Source organism: Colletotrichum fioriniae (assembly GCF_027942845.1).
Source record: "Colletotrichum fioriniae strain IMI 355084 chromosome Unknown scaffold_4, whole genome shotgun sequence".
Taxonomy (NCBI): Eukaryota; Fungi; Ascomycota; class Sordariomycetes; order Glomerellales; family Glomerellaceae; genus Colletotrichum; species Colletotrichum fioriniae.
Window position 1 is genome coordinate 550,959 of NW_027076840.1, and position 26,481 is coordinate 577,439.

A 26,481-nucleotide genomic window follows, 5' to 3' on the forward strand; every position below is an offset into this window, starting at 1 on the left:
GATCAATCGGTCTTGGGGTTTGGTGGAACTTTTGAGATTTCCAAACGTTTTGTTTTCATTTTTTTCTTTGTTCTGAGAGGAGACGTTCCATACACAGACTTCATGTAGAAAAGAGTTGCATATTCAGCCTTATCAACCAAATGTTGTTTCAGAATTCACGAGAGGTCGACCAAAATATGGAGGGTTAATATTGACCCAATACAGAGACTTGGTATCGGAAAGATGGGGTCCTATGACGGGTTCAAATTGATGCCGCGTTAGAGAGACAATCTCACATGGCATTAGAGGATTTCTCATTCCCCATCTAAAAACTGGCGTAATCGCTCAGAGAGCCGCTGGTGTAAAAACCTGCTGCCATTGCGAGCATCTCGTTACATTCAGTGGGGACTCTGGATGTCAGTTTCTTCTCCAGAATGATCGACGAAGCACAGCCACTCAAGGGGGTAGGTAGACAAGATCTCTGGCGGGGGGCTGTGGCTTGGCCTCTGGTTTCTTTTGGGATGAACGACGTCTCATCGGATGAAAAAAAGCCAAAACAAAAATCCAATATGGCTGCCTAGAGTTGAAGGTCTGGGCATGGCGTGATTTTCAGAACTCCAACCTCCAACCTCCAACCTTCCAGCTCAGTGCTGACAAAGAGTTCCAATTCAGAAGTCTTGTTTTCTTAGCTCCGTCACGTTTTGGCGATATGATACACTACCGTATCTCCGGAGAAAGTGACACTGACAACGCCTAGGGCGACGCGACGACTGTCATCACGGGTAGTGTTGTTGTTGGATACATGCCAGGTCCCAACCATGCGGTCCGGTTCGTGTTCCGAAAGGTTTTTCTAAAATTGGACATGAGCAGCCATCCAGCTCCCCGCCCTGAGCTTTCGAGAGAAGGGCCCGCTCCGGTATGGCATGGGTCCCGAGCTTCGCGCGGTGTGTGGAGAAATCGAAGGGTTCCAAAACTTCCACAGGTCAAGTCCCTCGCTTCGATCACGGCCTTGGATTGCCGGATGGACCTGAAACGGGGCACCTTTTCTCGAATAAGCTTCTTCCTGCCGCGCGGTGGATTTGCAAAGAACCATATGCTTGATGTCATTGTCATATCGGGGAGTGAGCATGCCCGCATGGCCTGGCACGCCTGGCATTTTGGGGGCCAAGTGGCCACGAAGCCGGCGTGGCTGTGTCGGGCGCGATTTCGCGTCCTGCAGCGACGCTAGATTTGCGACGGGGTCGTCATTGGCCAGTTGTACAGGGAGACATCGTGGACCGTAGGCACTTGAGAAAGTTTGGGGAATGGAAAGCCATCCGGTAAAGACACTTGATCTCATAGTGGTTCATATCGTCGAACAGGGCTATTGGTGCTGGTTGTGATATGGTGATGGGGTCCTTGTTTCACGCGGGACTGCGCCTCATTGTAGAAGACCCGTCCAAGACGAACGAGAAATGCCGGCTTCGAGCTTGAGACTTGAGTTGGCTCGAGGGGCTGCGAGACAATCGAGGCAAGTAACCCGGCTCCAAGATGTTTCGTGATAGCTCATATGAAATGTGACATGAATGGATATTCGAGGGGTCAGCTTCATGGCAAATCTGGTGGCACAACTTGTGCCTTGCACCAAGGGACGGGACGGTGAGACTCGTACCTGAAGATGACGACGCTAAGTTGTGCTGCAAGTCGCAAATCATGTTTGTATGGTGGCTGCAACTCATGTTTGCACAGCTTGATCGATGGTATGGCGCTGGGCATCTAATGTTTAGTGCGATTGGACGTCGCTTGTGGCAGTGCGGATGGCATTTAGTCTATTCGTCCGAGTATTCGATCGAAGTAGTCAGTTATAGGCTTTGTTAGACTCGAGCTACATTCGATGCGTACCTGGGAGGAATGCATGTGCCGGCCTTGCAGAGAGATGCAGAAGGGTGCACAAGGGTGGATTGAACATTGCTGTGCTCGCTCACTGACGAATAGGCGAGCCGGCGGAGCAAGTAGCTGTGATGAGCGTCAGCATCCTCTTGAGATGCTTGGAATCCGGATTGCTTATTCGGGGGAAACGATGTCGGATCCAACCTGCGTGCCCACCCGCGAGACATCGGCACGTTGGCGAGCTGACGGCAGCTCTAAGTGGTGCCAGTTTTTGATGAAGTCTGCATTTGACTGTCCACTCTCATCTCATGTTTGATGCTCATTGCTGCTCCATCATCCATGTGGGCTGCTCCATATGATGTCCACGTCGATGTCGGTAAGAGGAAGATCATCAGTGTAGTTCAGCATGGGAGGTAGACGGTATGTTGGCGAGTCCTTGACCAACGCCCATGTTGATTGGTGACGGTGCGTGACAGTGTCTACATCGTGCATCTAGCAGAGCTCCATCGTGTATCAGGTCGTCTAATGAGCTGGACGTTGGAAGTGAAAAGTGGGTGGATGGGACCTGTCAATCAGCGTCTGACAGACCGGCAACTAAGGCAGTCTAGACCAGGGCGAGAATAACAACGACAGCGATGACGACGGTGAGGGCGCAGGGATCACCAGTGACAGGTGACCGGACTCTTGAAGCCGCCGATGCGGTTGGGCAGTAGAGTGCGTCGGTGTGTCGAGACATGAGACTCTAGATTCTAGAGCCAAAACCATAGTGCTAGAATGCCCTATGCCGTAGCATCGGTGTGAGTGGTGTAGTATACTTCACAGAGTGTAAATGGCTGGCTTGCGATGGCATGATGAAGATGCCTCTTTCGATGCTGACTGGTCGGAAGCATGTGCAGGAGAAAGAATAGATGCCAAGGCTAGGCGAGGAATAGTGTAATTTCAAATTATTGGGCCAATGTCAAGCAGCTGGAAGCCAGTGGATGGCCACGGACGGGAAACAAGAAACCCACTCAAGGCAGATTCGAGAAGCAAAAACGCCTAACCCAACACTTGCCGTCACAAGTACACAGTAATCCTTGGAGGGGGTTTGGGGCCTTGAGCCACCCCCCCTGTGCCCCTGTGCCCCTGTGGTGAAGGTACTCTCAGCCAATCCTACTGCAAAGAGGTACTTTCACCTGAGTGAACAGAAACGCAACCATTGACACACCAGGACCTGGAACAGCTGGAACAGGGAACCAGATGGCAGCCAAGTCTGGTAAGTTGCAATCAACTTATTGATGGAGAGGGAGAAAGAGAGAGTGAGAGACGGCGTAAGCCAAACCAGAGTCAGACAGATGGACAGGATAATTTGGCGGAAAGGTCAAGTGCTTGAGGTAAAGTGCCATGTTGAGGCTAACACTTTTAGCATCTGCTTAGGGGTGGTTCCGAGTCTAGAGTCTTACGTGTAAGCAGGCAGACCCAAGACAGGAATAGACATCTACTCATTATATTTGGGGGAGAAGACGCTTTGTAATATGATGAGCATCGTCAAGTTGTAAAAGTTGTCTGCTGAGATGATGGTGGAACACGAAGGGATGAACGGGATGCGATGCTGGATCAGATGTTGGAATTTGGATGCCCAGTCCTGTCAGGATAGGAAGCAAATGCCCGTCGAGATGCCCGCCCAGCTCCCCTCACGGGTGACAGTGACAGTCTCACCAGATTTCGAGTCTTGGACTACACTTACACTGTACGAATACACAGTCGGGGTGCATTATCTGGATAGGCTGGATTGTGCCTGTTCGAAACAAGACCCCTATCTACCCCTCCGACCGGCCGTTTCCCGCCCGTTTCTTTGACCCCTAGCCATCATGCACTAGCAAAGCAAGGTTTCTGCAAAAGGGCCCTCTTCTTGCTGCCTAGATGTTTTATTAGTCGGCATGCCTGGGTCCACGATGCCAACAATGTCCATGTCGAGACTCCCAGCACGAGCTTATTACAATTTACCTGCCAGCATCGATCCAAGGCCCTCCCTTGCGTTGTTACTACTACTACTACAGTGTTTGAGATCTGCTGGCACGGCTGGATTGATTGTTGGCGCCCTCCGTCGGGACGGGAGACGCAGAGTCAGAGGAGAGAACTTTGCTTCTAAAGATTATCTGCGCATCAAACCGTCTTTTGCTTTTCGCATCTGAGCTTTCGCATTCTCGTCTCGTCGCATGTGTCACAAGAAAACAAGCGAGCAAATACACACATCCGCACACCAAAATCGTCTTCAACAGTCATCAGCAGCATCTGGCAAAGGCTGGACAGCGGACCTAGCTCCAAGCTACACCCCCAAAGTGACGGTTGAAACCTTTTGAGCTTTGGACACCGAGCAACGTCCTAGTCATTGCTGCTGAATACTTTACCTAGGTAAAAGGTGGCAAGCAAAGGACCAACTTACCATCTGACTGAGAGCTCCGAGAAGCTACGATAGACGCTGACCTGTACTTCGTACTCCGTACAGGCAGCTGGTCGTCTAGATCCCTGCAGCGCAAAAAGAGGCAGAAGATATTTTTGGATTTTACCTGTCGGCTCGTAGCATACCATCGTGCCGGATCGCAGTCTGCTCCACGTCTTTGCACGCGCGGCCAACATACACTTCAACCAGAAAGCAACGAAAGACTGACAGGTACCTACGAGAGGTACCTTGCCTACCTTAGCTGGGTAGGTAGCTCCCGTCAGAGAAGGAGAGGGAGCTTGTTACTCTGTACCCAGAAAACAAAGAAGCCCGTCACCTCAGCGTGGAAAGTGATAGCACCAAGCGCGGATCAGAGCAAGCAGCAAGCGGAAAGCACCAACATCCATCACCTAAGCGCATGCCAATCCGAGTCGGAGCGCGCCGTTGCAGAGCACACACACACACACACACAGCAGAGGTACCTCGACCTGACCCAGCGTTGGGACTCCCAAGTACGGAATACTTTGTTCCGGCACGCATCTCAGGCACAACTCCAGGTACAATCCCACCTCGTGGTACCACCCTTCCACCAAATCAAAGACACCGGCCGAAAGATCCATCCTCAAACGTGCACAGCCTTGTGGGAACCAGCCAGATTGGGCCGCTCAGGTGGATCCCGCCCGACCAACCACGTCGCCCGTCAACCACCTCACCTCACAGGCTCACCCTGCACCTGCACCTGCACCTCACACCTCTCGCTGTCCCACCACCGTCACCGTCCACAATTCCACACTCCCCTCCCCTCCTACCCATCCTAAGGTACCTTACGGACAGGCTCCCGAGTCCCAAGTCCTACGCTCCTACTACCTACCCTCCCTCAGACTCAGACCCCAATTCCACACACCGTGGACCTGCCCTGGTGCCGGGTCTCTCTGTCCGGTCCCCTCCTGTCTTCGCTTCCCCATCCCAACTCCTCCTTCGCACACTGTAGCACATTACCACTCAATCTCCCGCCGCGCTACGGTATTCTCTCCCTCTCTCTCCAACGCCCCCAAAACGTCGCCAAACCCTCTTCACTCCCAGTCACCACTTTCATCCGTCTCCGGCGCCGCTGCTTGACTCTCTACTCGTTGCTATCACTCAGTTACACTCATCCACCCAAACTATCATTGCGCAAACCTATTCGCGACAGCGAATAACATCTCGTCGTCCGCGACTGTACCCCCGCCGCCTCCAGTTTGTGTGCCGTCAGCTCGCGCGTCAGCACAGCCCCAGGGCGGTGCGGTGCCTGAAAGGCTGACTTGTGAACTGCCTCGCCCCGATTCTAAAGACAGCAACACACAACACACACACACTCCCGCAATCGCATCCACGTACACACGACATCCCTCCATCCCGAGTACCGACATCCATTCACATCATGGATCAACAAGGCCAGCGCGGTCGCTCACCGTCTGCGGGGCATCAACAGCCTCATATAAGACATCCTTCGCATTCTCCGTCTCCGAATCCCTTCCAGCCCAATACCGAAGCATCAATTGGTCTCGGTCTCGGCTTGGATCAATCTGCAACTCAAGCCTTCAACGGAGCCGCCTCCGCCGACTTCTCCAGCTTTAATAACACAAACAACTTCCTCAACGGCCAGCAACCCAACCAGCAGGCTTACAACCAGTCCGGAGCTGCCTTTGCGAACCAGAACCAAGCCGGCTTTCTCGACCCCAACTTCCCCTCCGGCGACTTCGCCCTGTTTCCCAACGCCGGCCAGAACGACCAGCAGTTCACCACCGGTGTCTTCGACCAGAGCCTCAACCCAGGTGACATGAACAACATGGCTATGCCGCAGAGCCACCACTCTCCTACACCTCCCCACCTCCTCAACCCGGACCCCCACCAGACTCCCTCCGCACACCAGTCTCCGGCCTTCAACCAGCACCACTTCTCCTCGCCGCCCTCGGGCGCTGGTCACTCTAGACATGCCTCCCTCGGTCCCGAGGCCGCTCTCCTGCCGAACCAACTGAATGAATGGAGCCAGCCTCAGTTTCGAGGCCACCGGAGATCCCCGTCCGAATACTCGGACGTCTCTTCCGCCGCACCGTCTCCGAACTTGGTGAGCGCCGACAGCTTTGATGGAATCGACCAGAGTCACTCGCCTATGCAGCGACCCCAAGATGCCGGTCTCTACCAGCAGATTCAGGGTTTCGATAACTTCACCATCTCGGACCCCGCCCTGGGTAGCCCCAACCTTCAAGGGCGAAGCCCCTCCCATAGCCCGGCCATCTCCCCGCGCATCCTCCCCCAGTCGATGCCCGAGCTGAACCAGCCAACCAACTTTGGTCTGCAAGCACAGAATGCCGGCTTCGTCAGTGGTGCTGGCTACACCGGGCAAGAAGCGTTCCCGACTCTGCAACAGCCGGAGATGCCCCAGGCGCCGGCCATCAACATCGAGTTTGCGCCCACGGCAAGACAAAACAACTTCGAACAGCCCAAGAACCAGATGGATCAAGATTCTCTCACCCCGCCGGAGCGAGGTAAGGCACCGTGATGGTATCAAAGTTGACACGTCGGAACTAACAATACCAATAGGCCGCCCTCGTTCCAGACCCCGCGCAGTGACAGATCCCTTCAACAGCTCCGGCGGAGGTATGGTGCGCCAAACTTCTGCCGGCAGCTTGTCGCCTCATCTAGGATCTGATCTTTCCGGCCGAGACTCATCACGATCGCTCTCCCCGCTCGATCGGGGAGCTGTAAGCCCTAGTCGCAGACGACAATCTACCTCGGCCGTACCAAACAACGTTATCGCGCTTAGACTTGCGGACCCTGAATATCAGAATGCCCAGGACAACGGAAACTCAAAACGTGTGCAGAAGCACCCGGCAACATTCCAGTGCACCCTTTGCCCTAAGCGCTTCACTAGAGCCTACAACCTCCGATCTCACTTGCGAACGCATACGGATGAGCGTCCCTTCGTCTGTACAGTTTGTGGCAAGGCGTTCGCGAGACAGCACGACCGCAAGAGACACGAGGGTCTGCATTCTGGAGAGAAAAAGTTTGTGTGCAAGGGAGACCTCAAGGCTGGAGGTCAGTGGGGCTGTGGTCGAAGATTCGCGCGTGCCGATGCGCTTGGCCGACACTTCCGATCAGAGGCGGGTAGAATCTGCATCAAGCCTCTGCTGGATGAAGAAATGCTCGACCGGCAGCGCGCGTGGCAGGAGCAGCGGATGCAGCAACAAAACATGCAAAATATGGCGGCAGGCATGGGCATGGAGCCAGCTTATCCGATGGACGCCGGCGGGCAGTACATGCTGCCGGCTGCTCTTTTGGCTCAGTACCCGGCACTAGCTCAGATGAATTGGTCTGCGCAGGATGCGAGCAGCGGTCTCGAAGACGACATATCGGGCCGTTCGTCATTCGATGCCAGCGACTACGAAGGCGACGATGGTGGGTACGTCAGCGGACCCGGTACAGGCTTCGGAGAGGGCGGCATGGGTCAAAACTTTGGTGAAGTCGGATATGCCAGTGATTATGGTGGTCGGTAACACGGTGATTTGAGTTCACTTGCCATTTTCTTTGCTTTTATGTCTTCTTTGCGGCTAACTGCCTGCGACACGGTTTATTCTTCACTTATTTTCTGGGGATGTGGCGCTTCATGAACAAGCGGATGTACGGGAACAGCGTTAGCAACGCCCTCAGAGGACGTTGCGCGGATGGTCTGGCTACAGCATTTAGAACGCGTTGTTATAGATACCATTTATGACGAAACCTTTTTACATTTATACATGCTGGCACAAACAAGGTCATCTAATGAAAGGCAAGTAAGATCAGGGATACTTTATAGTGAAGCTTGAGATCGTGCCCCTCGGAGGGGCGATACATGCCTTTGGTGGATGGAGGGGTCTTTATCGGCGATAAGATTGTCACTGCATCGCGGGGTCGATTGTGGCGTACCCCTCACTCACAGTTGACCGCCAGATGAAAGTACGTATTGCTGCTACGGATCGGGCTGGCATTCCCAAGGTACTAGTTAAATGATGGCAGAAAGCATTCGGTCCCCGAATGTGTGCGATGGAGCGTATCCGGCGCCGGAATCTGATTCGAGTGAGCACCGGGTTACCGTCGTCGTTGTCCGTAAAGTACCTCAGGCATGTAAGCAGCACAGAGCACCGCTACTCCGCGGCGCCGAGAAAAAAGAGAGACGGACGGCCCAAGCTCCGGACCTCGAATTTCCAGCCAAAAAAAAAGTCCGGGGTATTACATAGCTTCCAAGTCACCGCGGGCTCTTCGGGCTTTCCACCCCCACCAACTGTAGGGATACCTAGGGAATCGGGAATGGAAAACATCCGCGATTTGTTGAGATTGTAGTTTGCTAGATCTCTTTTTTTTTGGGTAGGTCGCGCCCGATTTACTGGGGAAAGTGCTTGTTCCGCGGGTTTACCTACCTACCTTACATGAGCAGCTTGGCTACCGATGCTGTGTCGTGCGGGGCAGAAGGCAAAATCGATGATGCCGGCGGTGGGAATAACACACACACACACATCTCGAGCTAGTGTGGATAACATGGTTCCATCAACCACCGCATTGGCTTGGCTGGGACATGGACCCCTACCTTTTACCTTGCTGTCTTGGTCTGCTGCCATACGCAAGTAAGGTAAGCTACGCAAGCATTTGTAAGCTGGAGGGGAGGCCGGCTTTGACGATGGGCAAGGAGGGGTTGTCGGTATCGGGGCAGAGGAGCTATTTCCTTTGTCGACGCAAATGCCGACTGGATTGTTACATAAAGGGGCTTGGTGATCTCTAGAGCTTCGGAATTGAGTTCGGTTTTGGTCACTAAAGTAGATACCCCTCCAAACAACAACACTGTGCAACTTTCATACCTACCTTATACAGCTATCAACATACTGCGTAGAGGTAGACACTGATTCCGATTTCCAAACTCAACACTTTGACAGAGACCAATACTAATATACACGCACGATTCAGATACCTACTCAAACAACACACACATACACATACACAATGGCGACAACAAACCAAGCTGTAAAGACAATCGAAGCGGGCGTCGCAAAGGTAGTCGACGCACCCGTCCCCGCTCTCCCGGCCGACGATTACATCCTCGTCAAGACGACGGCCGTGGCGATCAACCCGACGGACTGGAAGCACGTCGACCTCGCCGACAAGGCGGGCTGCGTCGGCATTTGGGTCGGGTGCGACTACGCCGGCGTCGTGGAGGAGGTGGGCAAGGGCGTGACGAAAGATTTCAAGAAGGGGGATCGGATTTGCGGGCCTGTCAATGGATCGTGAGTTTTTGTTTGGCTTGCCCCCCCTTTTGAGAGAAGGAGGAAGACACACACACACACAGAGAGAGAGAGAGAGAGAGAGAGAGAGAGAGAGAGGCTGACGTTGGAGTGATATAGCAACGCTCTAAGAGAGATTGACGGCGCGTTTGCAAAGTATATTGCCGTCAAGGGCGACGTGCAGATCAAGACGCCGGACAACATCTCGGACGAAGAGGCCGCGACGCTCGGTATCGCCGTCACGACTGTCGTACGTCTACCCATTTCCTATCCAAAAAAACCCACCATCTCCTTGTCTCTACCGTCTATAGGATCAAGGTACACCCAAGCTAACCACATATACAAAAACAAAACAGGGCCAAGGCCTCTACCAAACCCTCAACCTCCCCTCCCAACCTCACCCACGACCGCCTCCCCGGCCCCCCACGATCCTCATCTACGGCGGCAGCACGGCGATGGGCATCTCGGGCATCCAGTACGCAAAACTCTCGGGCTACCGTGTCATCGCCACCTCGTCCCCGCACAACTTTGACTATCTCAAATCGCTGGGCGCCGATGAGGTGTACGATTACAAGTCGCCCACCGTGTCCGAGGACATCCGCAAGGCCACAAACGACGAGCTGACGCTGGCGTGGGATTGTCAGTCGACCAACGAGAGTGTCACGTTGGTGGCCAAGGCGCTGAGCAGTACCCAGGGAGGCGTGATTGGGACCCTGTTGCCTGTTGACAAGAAGGTGGTCAAGGAGGTGAATGACAAGGTGGAGGTGAAGATGAGTTTGTATTATACTGTTTTTGGGGAGGAGTTTGGATACTTTGGTGCGTTTTTTTTGCCTCCCCTTCTTTACCCCATACATCTCCTCCCCATACGTACTCTCACCGTCCAACCCCCCCAACATCCCTTCTCTCTTTTTATCTTCAAGCTTGCAGCAGCGACTAACAACACACCGTCATTTTTTCCAGGCAAGAGGGACGCCGTACCAGAAAACTACGAATTCGGCAAAAAGTTTTGGGAAATCAGCCGCGGGTTGCTGGCCGAGGGCAAGCTGAAGCCCATCCGCGTCGTCAAGAACCAAGGGGGAAGCAGCCTCGAGGGCGTCGTCGTCGGGTTGAAGGAGCTGAAGGAGGGCAAGGTCAGCGCGGGCAAGCTCGTCTACACCATCTAAAGAAGAAAACTCAATCAGCAAACGTTTCGTACTTTTGTATGGGTGGGACAAAGAAACCCTGGGTATCTGCACCAGTTCTGCATAGACGAATACATTGATGGGGGGAAAACATTACGTATATTTGTTCAACAGTACTGCCTGGGCTTGGACTTTGAGCTCTTCTCCTGGACATTCATTGCCGGGAAGACATCTTTTCCTATGCCCTTGCTTCATCTGCTGAAAAGCGAAATCGCAACAAATCATGTGGTATCTAAAAAGCACTCCCATACCCAATAAACGCCGGACACTCCCATCTCCTCGCCGTCTTTTCCAATATCAGAGACGGTGGGGCCCATCTACATCTTGGCCCTCCCAACCTTTTGCGCAACCTCATCAAGCATCTTGTGCACCATATCCCGGTGCGCCCCCTCCATCTGTCCCTTGACAAGCGGCATCAGCATCCGGCTCGTCTCCACCCTCGTCGTCTCAACAAGATCGTAGTCCCCCTCAACATACCCTTCCAGCTTACCCCCGTGCTCGCCGGGCCACCTCTCCTCCGGCCGCGGCACGACGAGCCACTCGGACCAGACGCGCACCCCGCCGGGGGCCTCGGCGCGGGACCGCAGGCCGTTGGGGATATTCTGCAGCACCGCGGGGAAACTGATTTCTTTCTTGACGCCAGGGACGACGGTGACTTTTTCGTAGACTTTGTAGCAGGCGAGGCGGGACCCGTCTTCGAGGAAGTGGGCGTCCGAGACGACGCTCGCGAGTGGTACGGGGACCTTTTCGTAGCGGGTTACGAGGGGTTGGTGGCGGATTACGGGGGATTGGGATTGCAGGGTTTCGATGACGGCTTCTGGCGGGAGGATGCTGGGGAGGGGGATGCGGATCGTGAGGTTGTGGTGGGCTGGCATCTTTCCTCTTTTTTCTTTTTTTGTGTAAATGATTTGGTGTCGGCGTCGTGGGTTCGGAGGTCCCGTTGGGTTGGTGGTGGTACACACCCCGGATGCCGATGTCGATGTCGATGTCGATGTCGATGACGATGACGATGGCGGGGCCGGAGCCGTATGCGACTGGTGGTTCTCTTCTGGATGTAGCTTCGTTGGAACAACTCCGCAGAACAACGGGAGCTGGTGAACCGTCGTCGGAAAGTAATTGAAGTAAATTCTGATGACAGCAAAAGCAAAGTTGCACAATGTGGCAACGTCGTCTGTCGTGCGCCCAAAAAGACCGATATCTCAGTCAGCTTGCTTCCCTGTCTGGTTCAGGATCAGCGGGGATTGGGGTCTGGGTTCCGCGTTTTCTCTCTGTGTCTCGAGGACGTTGGCGGAAACGGGAGGAGATAAACCTTGTCCTCTATAATGAACCACGTTTCCTTCCGTGGAACAGTCAATAGAAAAAAAAAAAAAAGGTAAGGTAAGGATTCAAGGGATAGATGATTAGTCGTGTAAAAGGTATGAAGGGGGCGCGAGCGGCAGGACGTCTTTTGTTTCGTCTGATGGTCTGTTCCCACACGAGGGGGCAGAAGGGCGGTTGGTTGTCCCGACTTTCCCACCACGGACATGGACAATTGGAGGGGGGATGAATGGATGGATGCGCTAGCATCTGATGCCGAAGTTTTGTCTGTGTGGACATTTGGGAAAGGCTGAAGCAAACAGGCGAACAAACCCCTCCAAAGAGGAAACGACGTCACCCGAAGGATTGGAACCACTGGGAAGTCTGGGAAGCTTAGCAAACACGGATGGCAGCTTTGCCGAATCTAGCAAGCTAGTGCAGGGTATAGACTATAGCACAGCTCAGAAAAATGTTCCAAGGATCGGCTGGTATTGTGGCCTATTGGCCAGCAGAGAGGTTCGCGTGAGATTTTGAGGCTTGTCTGAGCCTGCTGACGCTCGTAGCAAATAGTCAGGTAAGCATATCCGTATCCGTCGTTGTAGCCTAGCAGTGTGGACAAGTAGCCAACTCTTTTAGGGCTGGATTGTTTTTCTTGTGCTACGGTTTTGATACCAATGGCACTCTGATGTTGAAGGATGGGAGAAAGCTGAAACGGGTGGTGATACTATTATTAACCCCTGGCAAAGGAGCCAGTGCCTCGGACTGAGTTGCTTGTATCCTTACGTTTATGGGAGCTCCATTTGAGGCGCGACCCTCCCGGTCCCGGGATAAAAGAGAAACCGAACTTGGACCCTGAATATTATCTAGTACACCTCAGATAAGCATTCGCCGGTTGTGGCTGATGCTACAGTACCGACAACCCTCCGCCTCCGAATGGGGGCGGCGCATCGGCTTCATCACAATGAGGTTGTCTGCAACTTGCAATCACAAACGTGGGGGTTTAAACCACCCAAGAAGAAGATATCATGCCCAATTACGATGAATTTTTGTAATGGCAATTTACTACTTTCCTGATATCCTCCAGGGTGATAACGAAGATGAAATCGCCCAAGATGGAGGCACTTACTGCAATACGACAAACTAGTGTCTCTTTGGTCAGATTGAGAGAATCGAGCTTATCACTCGTTTCGTAGTTCGCATAGAGAAGCTGGAAAAGTGCTGGGTCAATCCTGCATCCTCTCGCATCGTCGTGTCCAAGGGTGGCTTATTGACAGACATGATGCATTACGCCTTTCCCATGAGAGTGGCAGAACTCTACCAGATAAACTCAGCACCCATCAAGTATACTGTAGGAATTGACAAGCAAAAAGATAACTCGGCCGTGCCAAGCTAATGTCAAGGGAGGGCCGTCGCTCAAGACGTGTGGCGGCTGTGGCTATTACTACTATTGTGATGCGGTTCGTTACCTTATTGTCGAGGTGCGATTTGTACGCAAATACTTACGAGCTGCAGGCGTGCCAGAAGATGGCTTGGGAGGGCATAAACCACAAGAAGGATTGTAAGGTTCTCAAGAATCCCAACATGAAGATGCTGTTGAATCTCAAAGCCGCCACCGAAACCCTCCGATTCACTGATTGACCTCGAAGTGGGAGACTGGGATCGGGTAGCGAAGGACCGTCCGGATGTTCATCTCTGATTATTGCAACTGAGGCGATACCCCGCCTGGTGCCGAATGGTCCTCTTCCCCTGAAGTACGATTTCCTTTGATTGCCTCTGAGACAACGTCACGCGACCTGAGACATGGTCGAAGAAGGACTTGCGGTCTTATCGAGATTCCATGGGCAGCTATTGATGCAGGTCCTCAGCTTCCATGAACGAGTTTGTTGCCGGGGATCCATCTGTAGGTGTTTGATGCTCTGATGAATGCTGGTATGGCCGAAGACAACTCTTCAACGTCACTTCGGGAGGTGTTCTTTCACTCGAAGGAGACTCGTCAAGCAGAGTATTGATTCCGCCGTATTACTGAGAAAAAGCGTACCTCAGCGCAAGCGCAATTCAGCGGATGACTCAATAGCCATCACCGAGAAAGACAAATCGCCTCTTGGGATTCGCACGCCAAGTCTTGATTCCGAAAGCGTCGACAGGGTTCTCAAGCAGATACAGTTGAATCTGCAGCTAACCAAGTCAGTGATATTGCATTTTGCTGCGTTGTCTTCTCCATCGACCCATAGTTTCAACCTGACCAAAGACCATGGATGACGGCTGTCGTCGCGGTGGCCAACTGTGGCCAGCTCAGGTCTGACCGCCAGAAGAAGCCGGGAGATGCTCGTAGTCTGTCCGGAAGAAAAGGCTCTACACCGTCTGACACCTGCGTGTCAGTCGATGGCTTCTGGAGAATAAGCCGGCAGGCCGTCATGGGAGAGGCGATACTCTGTTGTATTCATGCCTGACGCCGTTTCTCAAGAAGTCTCCATTGTGCTTTAGTATCGTAACACAAGTGCGTTTTTTCCTCTGGGTCTCTACCTGACTTACGCCGGGCACCCCAAACTGACACATTCCTTGTTTAGTGTTGAGGCTGTCTTGTCCGCCTTCGACTCTTCCGTCATTGAGATTGACTACGAAGACGGGTGATGGAAATCTGCGGCAATCCGAAAGGCCCAAAGCCTACCGGTAGCCGTAGAGATGATAATTCAGCGTGGCTGGTTGGTGCGAAGTTCGCCCAGAGGTGGGTTGCGAAGTTGAAGCGGTGAGGGAGCCGCCATACCGCTTTTGGCGAGACTCGTGGGATGAGTGGGTAGAGATGCGCCATACGATGATGGAGGTGGGACGCGTGTAGACGAAAGGATCCAGTAGACAGATGCAGTCGCATCTTCTCAGACAGGGCCAGACTTGGGATGTGCATGAAGGGCATGTTAGCTCCCGATGCGCAGCGCAGCGCCGCAGCCCAGTGGCCCTGCGAGCACACCCGTCGAGATGCAAGCTGCTGGCGGCCCTGGCGCTGTTTCGACGATGACTGGACACTCATCGGCCATCGTACAGATGCCAGATGGAGTCCTCGTGTACTTGAAAGGTACGGATACCAGGCCTAGGAGAGGTCGTTCCATGCTACTAGGCGCATGGCTGCCCAGCCGGTAATGTATCGATACCTCACGGCCTGGTGCGTCGCTGCATCGATGCTAGAGCGTAGGTAGCAGGCTGGCCGAGCCGTTGTCCGCATGGCAACGCAACGTCTCGTTGACTGACGGCGGCTTCTCCCTTTTCTTCCCTGACTTTGGGTTCGTCCCGCTTCCGTGACGACGGTCCTAAATCCAGACGGGAGGGAAGGAAGGGTCTGAATGTGGTAAGTTGGCGTAGGAACCGGATGATGATGGACATGGTGACATGGTGTTGCCGCTTTTTTCTCTCTCCCCCGCGAGCTTGATGCGCGTGCATTCCATACTTTGCCCTTCAAATGCAGATGCATAGGCCGCGCCTGCCTGTCATCAATACATTCAATGGCATGGCTGCACACCCTCTCTTCAATGCCCAATCCCGTCTGCCGCAGGTCATGGGAAATGGGTAAGGGAGTTGAGTCTCAACAGTCCCCTTGCTTGGCGGGGTTGGTATTAATTTGAAGGTACATGGGTAACCGGGGGCGCGTGGCTGGAGGACCATGTACCTCCGCAATTGAGCGGTTTAGGCGATGGATCTCCGACCATCAACCAGGCCATATCCGTATGACTGCGATAATTCGAGCCAAAGGCAAAATAGACTGGTGCACAAAGAGGCAAATCTACGGAAAGACATTGGAAGGGGCGTCCGAGTGTTGCCGGATAAAGGCTTTTTCTGACGGGGACTGACATACAAATGAATTTTGAGCAGTGGGAAACTTGGAGTGTTGGATGTGATAGTCGAGCTGGAAGAGATTTCTCTGTATATTGGAGCGGTGGGTGTTGTTGAAATTGTGTGGTTGATAGCAGCGCGTCATCATGAAATAACATGGAAGACCGCAGCTTCGAGAAGGAAACTAACATGTGGCAGCAGCGAAGACCCAAGCAGGAAAGGGCTGGTGGTACCGTGGTGGTGAGTTTTTTCGTAGCAGGGAAGAGGGATCAAGAGAGCCAACGCAGGTGTGCGTAGGGTCCTTGGATCCTGCTAGTCTAGGAACCCGAGTCCAGAAAGAGCTGTTTAAGACTTACTACTAAGATGTTTTGTCAACCACGAGACTACTAATTATTGTTCTACTCCAGTGGTACCTACTGCACAGTAGTTTGCGCTTAAGGCTTGCCTGTGCTAATATTGGGATGCAATTCTACGGAGACACACCGAAAAGGCCAAGAGGTCTTTGATACCTTGGAAAAAGAGGTAAAGTGACGGCATCGGAAAGGGGAAGGCAGTATTAGGTAAGGTAAGGATGTAGAAGGTATCATTGTATTCCACGTGAGAAAGCAGCTGGTGGCGGCAAGGGCGTTTTACCTCGGGGCCGGTGCCTTTTCTACGGTACGGTTCTTCCGCCCTCGTAGGTAGTACAAATATCCCTTGGTTACTTTTCAATTTCTATCCGTCCTGATTCCGCTGCTTGCTCAACATGGAATGGAAACAAGATACACCTGATATCCACGACCTGCTGACCTCGTGGTTATCTAAACATTCTAGAGTCCGCCCCCTCGTGGCTGCCGCATCGCGTACTAAGACTTAGAAGTCTGGGAGTGTGCTGCCCAAATGCCCACTTGAAGCGGACGGCATCCTGGAGAAATGGCATCACCTGGGCGGCAGGCTGAAGAGGAGGGAGGGGTCGTGGTGGTGTGAATTGAGTCAAACGACTCCGGCGTGCAGGGGGTGCCATCTTTCTGAGTCTCGAGACACTTGATATCACACTAACTCGGCCAATGAAGCGCCGAAGCCGCCCATCTTAACCGACCACACTGTCAGGGATCACCACCTTTTTGCAGACTCCCAGAGTGAGGTACTTTGGAGTTGTACCGTCACAGTCTGCTTAGTGGGTGGGTTGCTGCGCTTTTGCCGTGGCACCTCCTCCCCCTTCTGGGCTAAGCACACCCAAGGTATCCATCATGGGCCATGCCGTTGCTCGGGATCTATCGCCATGTACATCACACACGCGCACACGAACACACGCACACGCACACACACACACACACACACACACACGATCCACGGAGCGGGCCAGGGGAAGAAAAGGCGGCGAGCAATGGGGGCGGGAACAGCAACAGCACCAGACAGACGGGGGAGACGAAGGAGCAACCACGGGGAGACTGAGACTGGATGCGATGAGAGAAGCGTGTGGTTTAGTCCTGATAGGATGCTTGATGGATGATGGATGGGACATGGCTGGGCGAATGGATCGCATAGACGTGCATACAGCATCAATATCCATAATTATTCTTTCCGTCCTGCCTTACCTTTACCTCGCTTTACCTTTACCTCACATAAGGTACGGAGGGAGTACTGACTCTGTGTTTCTCTGTCTGCAGACTCACCTTATTATTACCTTGCCCTTGTATTCCTCATTTGGATTGTTGACTCCCGTCCTGCCTTAGTTCTTGTGTACATCTCCCCTGTATACAAGGCGGTCGCCGCCGCTCATGTTTCTCCCACCTGTTTCTACTGTTCTTGCGTCGTCCCCGTGTTGCACGACAGGGCGAAACTTCTGAACAAATTCACTGAAGAAGGCGTACATCAAGGTAACATATTGTATACTAATCGCACAGTAGGCAAGCGGGTTATTTATTCACAAACACATCCCGTTTGGTCAATTGCCTTAACGTCTGGCTGGCCGGGCCCGGGCTCGACAATAGGACGACGGCATCTTGCTCACACCACCATCCGAATCGCATCTCCGAACAAGTACGGAATACTTCACTCAGCTCACGAGTCGGAACCAAGCAAAACACGACCTCGAGGACATCACCAATCCCAACTGCAGGCTGTGGCATCCGTTGCCTGCCTCCTGCAAGATATCTGGCGGTCTGCAACCACATCCATCCGCCTATTCGCCTTCGCCGCGACGATCTAGCGTCACCGCGCCGACCCATTGGCTCCCTGTGAAGGAAGTGGCTTGTAAGAAATGATTTTTTTTTTTACTCTCTTCTCCTTTTTGGCCGGGTCACATCCAGCGTTCCTATTGCTCCTTTCTTGCATGCGGCCGGTTCAACCTCACCTCCTCTAGGAAGAGTCATCTTCTTAGAAAAAGGGGCGATAGGATCCGGCTTCAAAATCGTGGTGAAATACAAACAAGAAGCTGGCGGATTGACCTCTTTCTTAGGACTGCTTCAATCCAGGACCATTTCCCCGGCGATCAGACGCGACAGCGGTGACTTTCTCAAGCTCTGAGCCTGTGACACCAAGAGCTACATCCCTGCTATCGCTTCGACTTGGCCCGTTATCGTCCAATTCTCCGGCAATTCTGAGCAGGGGACCAGGAACATACCTGTAGCCAAAGACGGGAGAAAAAAGAAGAACAAGAAGAAACAGGCGAGTGTATTTCCTCCTCCCTGCCCTGCCATATCTTATCCATCCGCTGGTCCCCTCATCTTCCCTGCCCCCAATTCACCTTACCCTTCACCACCCCCAGATCCCAGGTCCCTTGCGCCGCCGCGTACCGCAAAAGTGCTCCGTCTCTTTTGCGGCCACCCGAGCCGACCATCCCACCTCCCAGCCTGCGCAGTTACATCTCCCACCATATTTGCAGTCATTGGAGTTTTTTTTTCCCTTTTCTTCCTTACTGACTTGCACCACCTGTCTCAGTTCGCCTCGGTCGTACGAATACGTAGTCTGGAGATTTATATCTGCAAGCGAACTCCTCCCACATCCTGTCCAACTCTCGTTTCATCGACCCGCCCCCTCTTCTCGCCAGCGCGAACCCGCTTGCTTTCCCGATACACTGCGTACAGTGACTGTTACGATTACGACGACCACGACAAAAACCACGAGCTGCACACCGATATACCCTCTTCAGCCGTTTCTCTCCTCCGAACCGATTTAGCTTCCATGATTCTCACACCAAGCTGTAGCAACACGAGCTCAACTTCTCAACATGGCGGCGGTCGCGGTGACCACATTCTCCCCATTAGGGCGGGCAGAAGGCGCATATCGATGGACGTCAACCCAGCAATCGACGACGACTGGCTGGGCTGAGGAAGATGTGCGCATCCGCTTGCGCATGATCGCCCGCGCCTGGGAATCCGCTTCGCACAATGCTCAGGTACGACCCGAGACTTTTTCGTCTGCCGTCATGGTTTTCTCCAATTCCTATCTACTCTGGAATTTTGTGCGCGCCGGCGCCGTTCCAGCCTAGACGCCTCAGCGCTCGTCCCCAAGTCTAACGGCTTACCGTTCGCTGCCATGGCTGGTCCGGAAAGCTTTTGGACGGGAGTCGGGGGGGACGTGAGGGGCATGACGCCGTCTCACCCCCATTCCACTAACACATGCCTTTCAGATGAACCTCTGAGCTAATCTGATCCGCTGACATCCCTAGATTTCATCCCATCATCGACGACCCCTCAAAACCACATGCAGCATCTCAACTCCGTTGAAAGCACCAGAATGCGGTCCGCGATGGTTGCGACGATTTGACTCACCATCTGAGTCCTCCGAGCCGCGCGAGCAAGTCATGGACCCGACGAACACGGGCGGTTTTGCAAGTCGACGACCATCGGACTTCTCCTTCTTCACCCAACCACAAACTTCAAACACAAAACAGCGACAGCGACGTAACGGCGACGCCATATTCAGTGACCCCTCGCGCGACTTTCTCATCGACTTCGGTTCCGAGGAAGGATTCATGCAAGCGGCGAAGAAGAAGAAGAACAAGGCGCCAGCCAAGGCGCCGGCGGCAAACAACAATAACGATGACGATGGCGCAAAGAAGGAGGACGAAGGTGCTGGTGATGGAGGTGACCAGGGCGGTGACGCAGGTAACGACGGCGGAGCTGCGGGCGACGGCGACGGAGGCGACAAAGAGACACCACCACCAGCAGACGATCCGCCCCCGGAAGATGACTGGGGCTTTGCAACCACGAAATCCAAGAAGAAGGGGAAAAAGGCCGATGAACCGGCACCTGATTCGTTCGATGAAATCAAACTGGACGACATAGGCAGCGGCAACGGATCGCTAGACATCAATTTCGGCTCAACGGAGACTAAGAAGTCAGGGGGATTCAGTTGGGGATTGGGAGCGTCAAATTGGACAACAACAGGCACGGGACTAGGGAACACATGGGATTGGTCTGGCGCTAACAAGAATGCAGCCACAAGTACGCCGGCAGAGGCAAAGGAAGATGTCGATTCAAATCCTTGGGGCTCCAAAAGCAAAGCGAAGAAGAAGAGCACGACGCTGGGGTTTTCGTTCGGTGACGACACACCAGCTGACCCGGAACCGGCACCCGACCCGCCGCAGGAGAAAGAGGAGAAAGATGACCCGTGGGGTTTCGGCACTGCGACTACAAAGAAAGACAAGAAGAAGAAGAAAGCCAGTATCTGGGATGCGGTGGAAGAGGAGAAGGCTCCCGAACCAGCCAAGGAGGAACCACCTGCAGACGACCCATGGGGTTCGTGGGGCGGTACCACTAAGAAGGGGAAGAAGGACGACCCCCCCAAAGAGGAGCCGAAAGACGACCTGTGGGATACCTGGGGACTTGGTAAGAAGAAGAAGAATAAGGACGAGCCGGCCCCTGAACCAGTCCCTGAGCCTGCGCCCGATCCGCCAGCCTCTCAAGAGGATCCTTGGAGTTGGGGAACATTATCGGGAAAGAAGAAGAAGAAAGGTCTAGTCGACCTTGAACCTGAACCTCCCCCGGTCGTGGAACCAGAGCCGGAACCCGCACCAGTGCCAGAGCCTGAGCCAGAGCCCGTTGATCCTTTCGCAGGCATGACCAATTCACAGAAGAAGAAAAAGAAGAAGGAGATGGCTGCCGCCGCCGCTGCTGCCGAGGCCGAAGCTGCTAAAGCCGCCGAGGCTGCTGCTGCTGCCGAAGCAGAGGTCGCCGCCGCCGCCGAAGCGGAAGAGGCAGCTCGTAAGGAAGAGGAGGAACGGCTAGCAAAAGAGGCTGAAGAACAAGCCGCCAAAGAAGCAGCAGAAGCCGAAGAGGCGGCGAAAGCAGCGGAAGCGGCGAAAGCAGCAGCAGCGGACGACTTTGGATGGGGTGTATCAACTAAAACCAGCAAGAAGAAGAAGAAGGGCAAAGCTGAACCAGAACCCGAACCGGTTCCTCCTCCACCCCCTCCAGCCCCTGAACCAGAGCCTGAGCCAGAGAAGAAGGACGACCCATGGGGCTTCGGTACCGTGACATCCAAAAAGGACAAGAAAAAGAAGAAGGGCCTTCTTGCCGAACCTGAACCTCCCAAGGAACCGGAACCGGAACCCGAGCCGGAGCCAGTACCGGAGCCGGAGCCAGAACCGGAGAAGCCAGCAGAAGATGACTTTTGGGCCAGTCTAACAGGATCCTCCAAAAAAGACAAGAAGAAGAAGAAGGGCAAGACTGCCGATCTCGAGCCGGAACCCATTCCCGAACCTGCGCCCGAACCTCCTGCTGCTGATCCAGAGCCAGAGCCACCAGCGGAAGACGACTGGGCAAGCTTCGGCCTTTCCAAGAAGGATAAGAAGAAGAAGAAGGGCAAATTGGCGGATCCCGAACCCGAACCCGAGATTGTACCCGAACCTGCGCCTGATCCCCCAGCCGAGGAAGCGGAGCCGGAACCTGAAAAGAAGGATGACGACGACTTCTGGGCCGCTGCGACAAGTTCGAAGAAGGACAAAAAGAAGAAGAAGGAGGCCGAAGCTGAAAAGTCCAAAGACGACTCTTGGGGCATCTGGGGTCTTTCCTCCAAGAAAGACAAGGAGAAGGAGAAGGAAAAGGATAAAGACAAGGAGAAGGAAAAGAAGAAGAAGAGCAAGGAGGCCGACAAGGAAGCTGAGGAACCGAAAGCTGAAGTGGTCGAAGAGGATGAATGGGCCGGCTTGAGCAAGTCGGACAAGAAGAAGAAAAAGAAAGATGCCATGGCCTTGGTTGAGTTTGGCGGGGAGGATGAGCCTACCCCTGCTGAGGAAGCCCCTCCTGCCGTGCCAGACATTGCCGACCCCCTGGACGGCGGCGGCTTCTTTAGCTCATGGAATATCGGCGGTAAGAAAGACAAGAAGAAGAAGGGAGCCGACGCCGACGAAGGCGCTTCTATGAAGCCCGATGCGATCGAGGAGCCCACAGATGATATCTGGGGTACCTCATCTTCCAAGAAGAAGAAGGACAAATCCAAGAACGAGCCCATTGAAGTCATGGACGAGGAGCCCAACGTGGATTCCGTACAACCGGATTCCGTCGAGGAGACCAAAGACGACGATGACTGGGCCGCCTGGGGATCCTCCAAGAAGAAGTCTAAGAACCGTAAGGACATACTCGCCGACCCTCCACCGGAAGCTCCCACCCCTCCCTCATTGGACATGGCTGAGCCTGTAGCAGAAGCAGAACCTGAGAAAGAGAAATCCAGCTTTTGGGGCGACATGACCTCTTCCAAGTCTAAATCCAAGGACAAGGATAAAGACAAGGAAAAGGAGAAGTCCAAGAAAGAGCCCAAGCTGAGCGAGAAGGAGCTCAAGAAGCTCGAGAAAGAAAAGAAGAAGGCTGAAAAGGAAGAAGCAGCGCGGTTAGCCCAGGAGGAAGAGGAGGCCGCCGCCGCCGCTGCTGAAGCCGCAGCCAAGGAGGAGGAAGAACGCCTTGCACAAGAAGCCGAGGAGGCGGCGGCAGCGGAGGCGGCTGAGGCGGCTGAGAAAGCACGAATTGAGGAAGAGGAGGCTGCAAAGATTGCGGACGAGGAGGAGCAGTTCGCTGCCTTGGAGGCCAAGAAGGCTAAAAAGGGCAAGTTGACCAAGAAGGATCAGGGAGTTTACGACACACTCAAGGCTTCAATCGACGAGCGCGCCGCCGCATCCCAAGCTGCCGCGGATGCCGAAGCCGCCGCTGCTGCTGAAGCTGAAGAAGCCGCTCGTATCGAGGAGGAGGAGCGACTCGCCAAGGAAGCCGAAGAAGCTGCTGCCAAGGAAGCCGAGGAGCAGGCGGCACGTGAGCGAGAGGAAGCTGAAGCAGCAGAGAAGAAGGCGAAGAAAAGCTCCAAGACGGAGAAGGAGTCCAAGTCTAAGTCCAAGAAGGAAAAGGAGAAGGAGAAGGAGAAGGAAAAAGAGAAGGAAAAGAAGGACAAGAAAGATAAAAAGGACAAGAAAAGCAAGGATAAGGAGAAGGACAAGGAAGAGGAGCCGGAGCCGGAGCCGGCACCAGTCGAGGACATCGACAATGAGGATGAGCTGGCCGATATTGAGCTGACCGAGGACCAAATCGAGGAGCTCCTGGCCGATCCCGAGCCTGAGGAAGCTGCTCCTCCTCCACCACCCCCGGCACCGGAAGTAAAGCCATCCAACGATGCCTTCAGTTTCTGGGGCGTTGGCACTAAGAAGTCGAAGAAAGGTATGTGGCCTCAGGCTCGCAGCCAATCTCCCTTCACACCACTACACCACCGAATCTCACCAAGCCTATTGAAAATGAGACGCCTCAACGGGCGTCACCTGAGATTACACTGCTGACTCATCTCCGCATAGGTCAAGAAGGTGCGAATCTCGGTTGGAATGACACGACTACCTCATCCGCCACAAACAACGATGCCCTGTCCTGGATGCAACCGTCTACGGCTCGTAAGGGCAAAGGAAGCAAGATTACTGACAGATTAAAAGCGTTCGAACCGATCCCGCCGCCAGAAGACGAACCTGAGCCCGTTGTAGAGGAACCTGCACCAGAGGAGCCAGCACCAGAAGAACCGGCCCCGGAGGACCCTCCACCCGAAGACCCGGAACCCGCACCGCCAACTCCTCCCCCAGTCGCCTTGACGAAGGAAGAGAGAAAGCGACTGAAGAAGGAGAAGAAGCGTGCTGCCGAAGCTGCGCCTGCGCCTGCGCCTCCGCCGCCACCGCCTCCTCCTCCTGTTGTCGAGGAGCCACCGTTAGTCGACGTTGAAGAACCAGCTGACGAGAACAAGTCTTCGGAGCCGCCTGGAGCTTTCCCTATCGAAGAGGATGAGAACGAGATCATCGAAGTGATTGAAATGCCAGTGGAGAAGAAGAAAAAGAAGAGTAAGAAGAACAGAGATAGGGACATACTCGCCGAGGAAGTTCCTCCTCCACCAGCTCCACCACCGCCTCCGGCCGTCCCTGAGGCTCCTGAAGACCCTGTGCCCGAGGAAGAACCTGCCGCCGAGGAAGAGCCCATCTCACCTCCACCTGAGCCAAAGTCAAGCAAGAAGGACCGGGCGAAGATCAATCGAGAAGGTTCCTCGTGGGGTATGTGGTCCGCTTCACCTCGCGAAAAGGAGAGAGACCGTGATCGCGACCGCGAACGTGATCGTGACCGCGACAGAGACCGGAAATCCAAGTCAAAGTCCGAAAGACGTGAAAAGAGGCACGCTTATGGCGACGAGGAAAAAGTCAAGACTTCCTCCAAAGGCTCAAGCTCCGGCAAAGGCGACCGTGCCGAGAGAGACGTTGAGACACCAGCACGGCCGAAACTCATGTCGATGTTCAGCACCCCGCCCATTTCCCGGACGACATCCACCCGGGATCGGCGACACAGGCCGTCCCGCCGTCATTCGGTCGACGCGAGTGGATTGGTGTCGCCACCTCCTGAGGAAGTCCCTCCACCTCCCATGTCCTCTAAAGCCGCCAAAGTCCTCGGTGTCGACAAGTCCAGCAGCAGGCGCCGCAAGCGCGATCACATTGTGGACGAAGACATTGTCATGGTCGGTGCCAACGGTGACGGCGAGGACGGCAGCCCACCCAAGTCGTCACGTCGACGATCTAGATACGCCAAAGACGATGACCTTGTCATGGTGGACCCCGATGGCCCTTCCGAGCCACCACCGATGAAACGATCCAGCTCGAGTGCGAAGAAGGGCCTAGGAGGCCTGTTCAGTGGCCTCAGAACACCCAAGACAGAGCGTCCGGACCCGTTGCGAAGACGACACACCTATGCGACCGATGATGACACCAGGCGCGAACGCCGTCAACGATCTCACGCCGATGCGGACGAAGGCGACCCCGCAGCGATGACCGACATGGACCAAGAGGCTCGCCGGGCTGCTCGCCGTGCTCGTCGCGCAGCCAGAAATGCAGAGGCAGCCGAGGCCGAGGCCGAGGTCGTCGAGCCGGATCCCGAAGAGGCACGTCGCGCCGCCAAAGAAGAAGCCCGGCGCGAGCGCCACCGAAGGAGAGACGAAGAGGATGCTGAAGCACGTAAGCAGCAGGAGAAGGAGCTTAGACGTGCAGAAAGGCGCGCGGCTCGCTCTCGTGGGCACCGCGACCAACGTGAGGAGGAAGAAAGGAGAATGGCCGAAGATAGGGAGGCTGAGCGTGCCGAACGGCGAAGAGTCCGGAAGCAGCGTGAGGCCGCCGCGGCAGCGGAGGCTGACGCAGGTGCTCGACGCGCAGCCCGGGAAGAGCGCCGACGAGCTCGTGAGGCCCGCGATCGCGAAGCGGCGCCGCCGCCACCGCCGATGGACGAAGAAGAAGCCCGTAGAGCTAGGAAGGAAGCCAGACGCGCTGAGCGTGCCGCGGCCGAAGGAACCGATGCGGAGGAAATGTATCACCACCGCTCCAGCCGCAGAACCCGGGAGTCCGGGGACGAAGGCATGCACTCCTCGCGACACCGGTACAGACGCAACGAGGAGTCCAAGCCGGCGTGGCCCCACTCTGGAACTTCATCCTGGGTCAAGGAGCACACTGACGCCGGCCCGCCTCCGGATGACGGGGGACAGCAGACGGACGCTGTGCCCCAAACCGAAGATGAGGCGCGCCGCGAACGGCGTGAGCGCCGTCGCAGGGCCAGATATGAGGACGGCACCGCCGACGAGGCCGATGATCGCCGCCGCAGAGCCCGGCGCGAAGAGCGTGAGCGTCGGACGTACGGCGGTAGCGGGGTGCCGGGGGCGGCGGCGGCTCCGAGGGGGAGCGACGAGCGGCGTCGGCAGGCCATGTTCTCCGATGCGACGGCTACGCCGCGGAGTAGCTGGTGGAGAAAGCTGACTGGTTGAAGAGACGCGCACGCACACACATAAAGAGAGAAGAGAAATGGCGAAAACTACGACAAAATGATGTGTATGAATGGATGTCAGCGAAGCGTTGTGCGATTTTCTTTTTTTCTTCCAACCCCCTTTGTCGGATGGGACGGACACCACGTATGTTTTGATTCTTGTTTAAGAAATGTTGTTGTTTTGCTATATGAAAGAGAAAACCATCTACGATATGTTTGACATATACCCCCCCACCCCAAAATACGCATACTATATTTTTTCGCTGCAACACTATCTTGTTGAAGGCAACGTTGGGAATAGTTGATGATGAGCACTGCTTTCATGTAAAGGCATCGCTCGCCTCTAGGCGTGCGAACCAGCAAATTTCACGGAGAGAGATGTC

The 26,481-nt window shown here is 54.5% G+C and overlaps 4 protein-coding genes across 4 annotated transcripts; 3 read left to right on the forward strand and 1 right to left on the reverse strand.

Moving 5' to 3' along the window:
* Nucleotides 1-5,690: 5,690 nt before the first annotated feature.
* CRZ1 (DNA-binding transcription factor) lies at nt 5,691-7,806 on the forward strand (the record flags this gene model as incomplete). Its single annotated transcript, XM_053188070.1, has 2 exons — nt 5,691-6,798; nt 6,854-7,806. 2 exons carry the CDS (start codon nt 5,691-5,693, stop codon nt 7,804-7,806), a joined length of 2,061 nt encoding a protein of 686 aa, XP_053054032.1.
* Nucleotides 7,807-9,283: 1,477 nt separating this feature from the next.
* N0V96_004004 (uncharacterized protein) lies at nt 9,284-10,724 on the forward strand (the record flags this gene model as incomplete). The annotated part of the gene is made up of 4 exons (XM_053188071.2): nt 9,284-9,564; nt 9,682-9,811; nt 9,918-10,377; nt 10,522-10,724. The coding sequence occupies 4 exons, from the start codon at nt 9,284-9,286 to the stop codon at nt 10,722-10,724; spliced, it is 1,074 nt and encodes a 357-aa protein (XP_053054033.2).
* A 335-nt stretch (nt 10,725-11,059) lies between these two features.
* N0V96_004005 (uncharacterized protein) lies at nt 11,060-11,617 on the reverse strand (the record flags this gene model as incomplete). The annotated part of the gene is made up of 1 exon (XM_053188072.2): nt 11,060-11,617. One exon carries the CDS (start codon nt 11,615-11,617, stop codon nt 11,060-11,062), a length of 558 nt encoding a protein of 185 aa, XP_053054034.1.
* Nucleotides 11,618-19,071: 7,454 nt separating this feature from the next.
* Nucleotides 19,072-26,099, forward strand: N0V96_004006 (uncharacterized protein; the record flags this gene model as incomplete). Its single annotated transcript, XM_065756993.1, has 3 exons — nt 19,072-19,239; nt 19,513-23,488; nt 23,620-26,099. 3 exons carry the CDS (start codon nt 19,072-19,074, stop codon nt 26,097-26,099), a joined length of 6,624 nt encoding a protein of 2,207 aa, XP_065614206.1.
* Between the last annotated feature and the right edge of the window lie 382 nt (nt 26,100-26,481).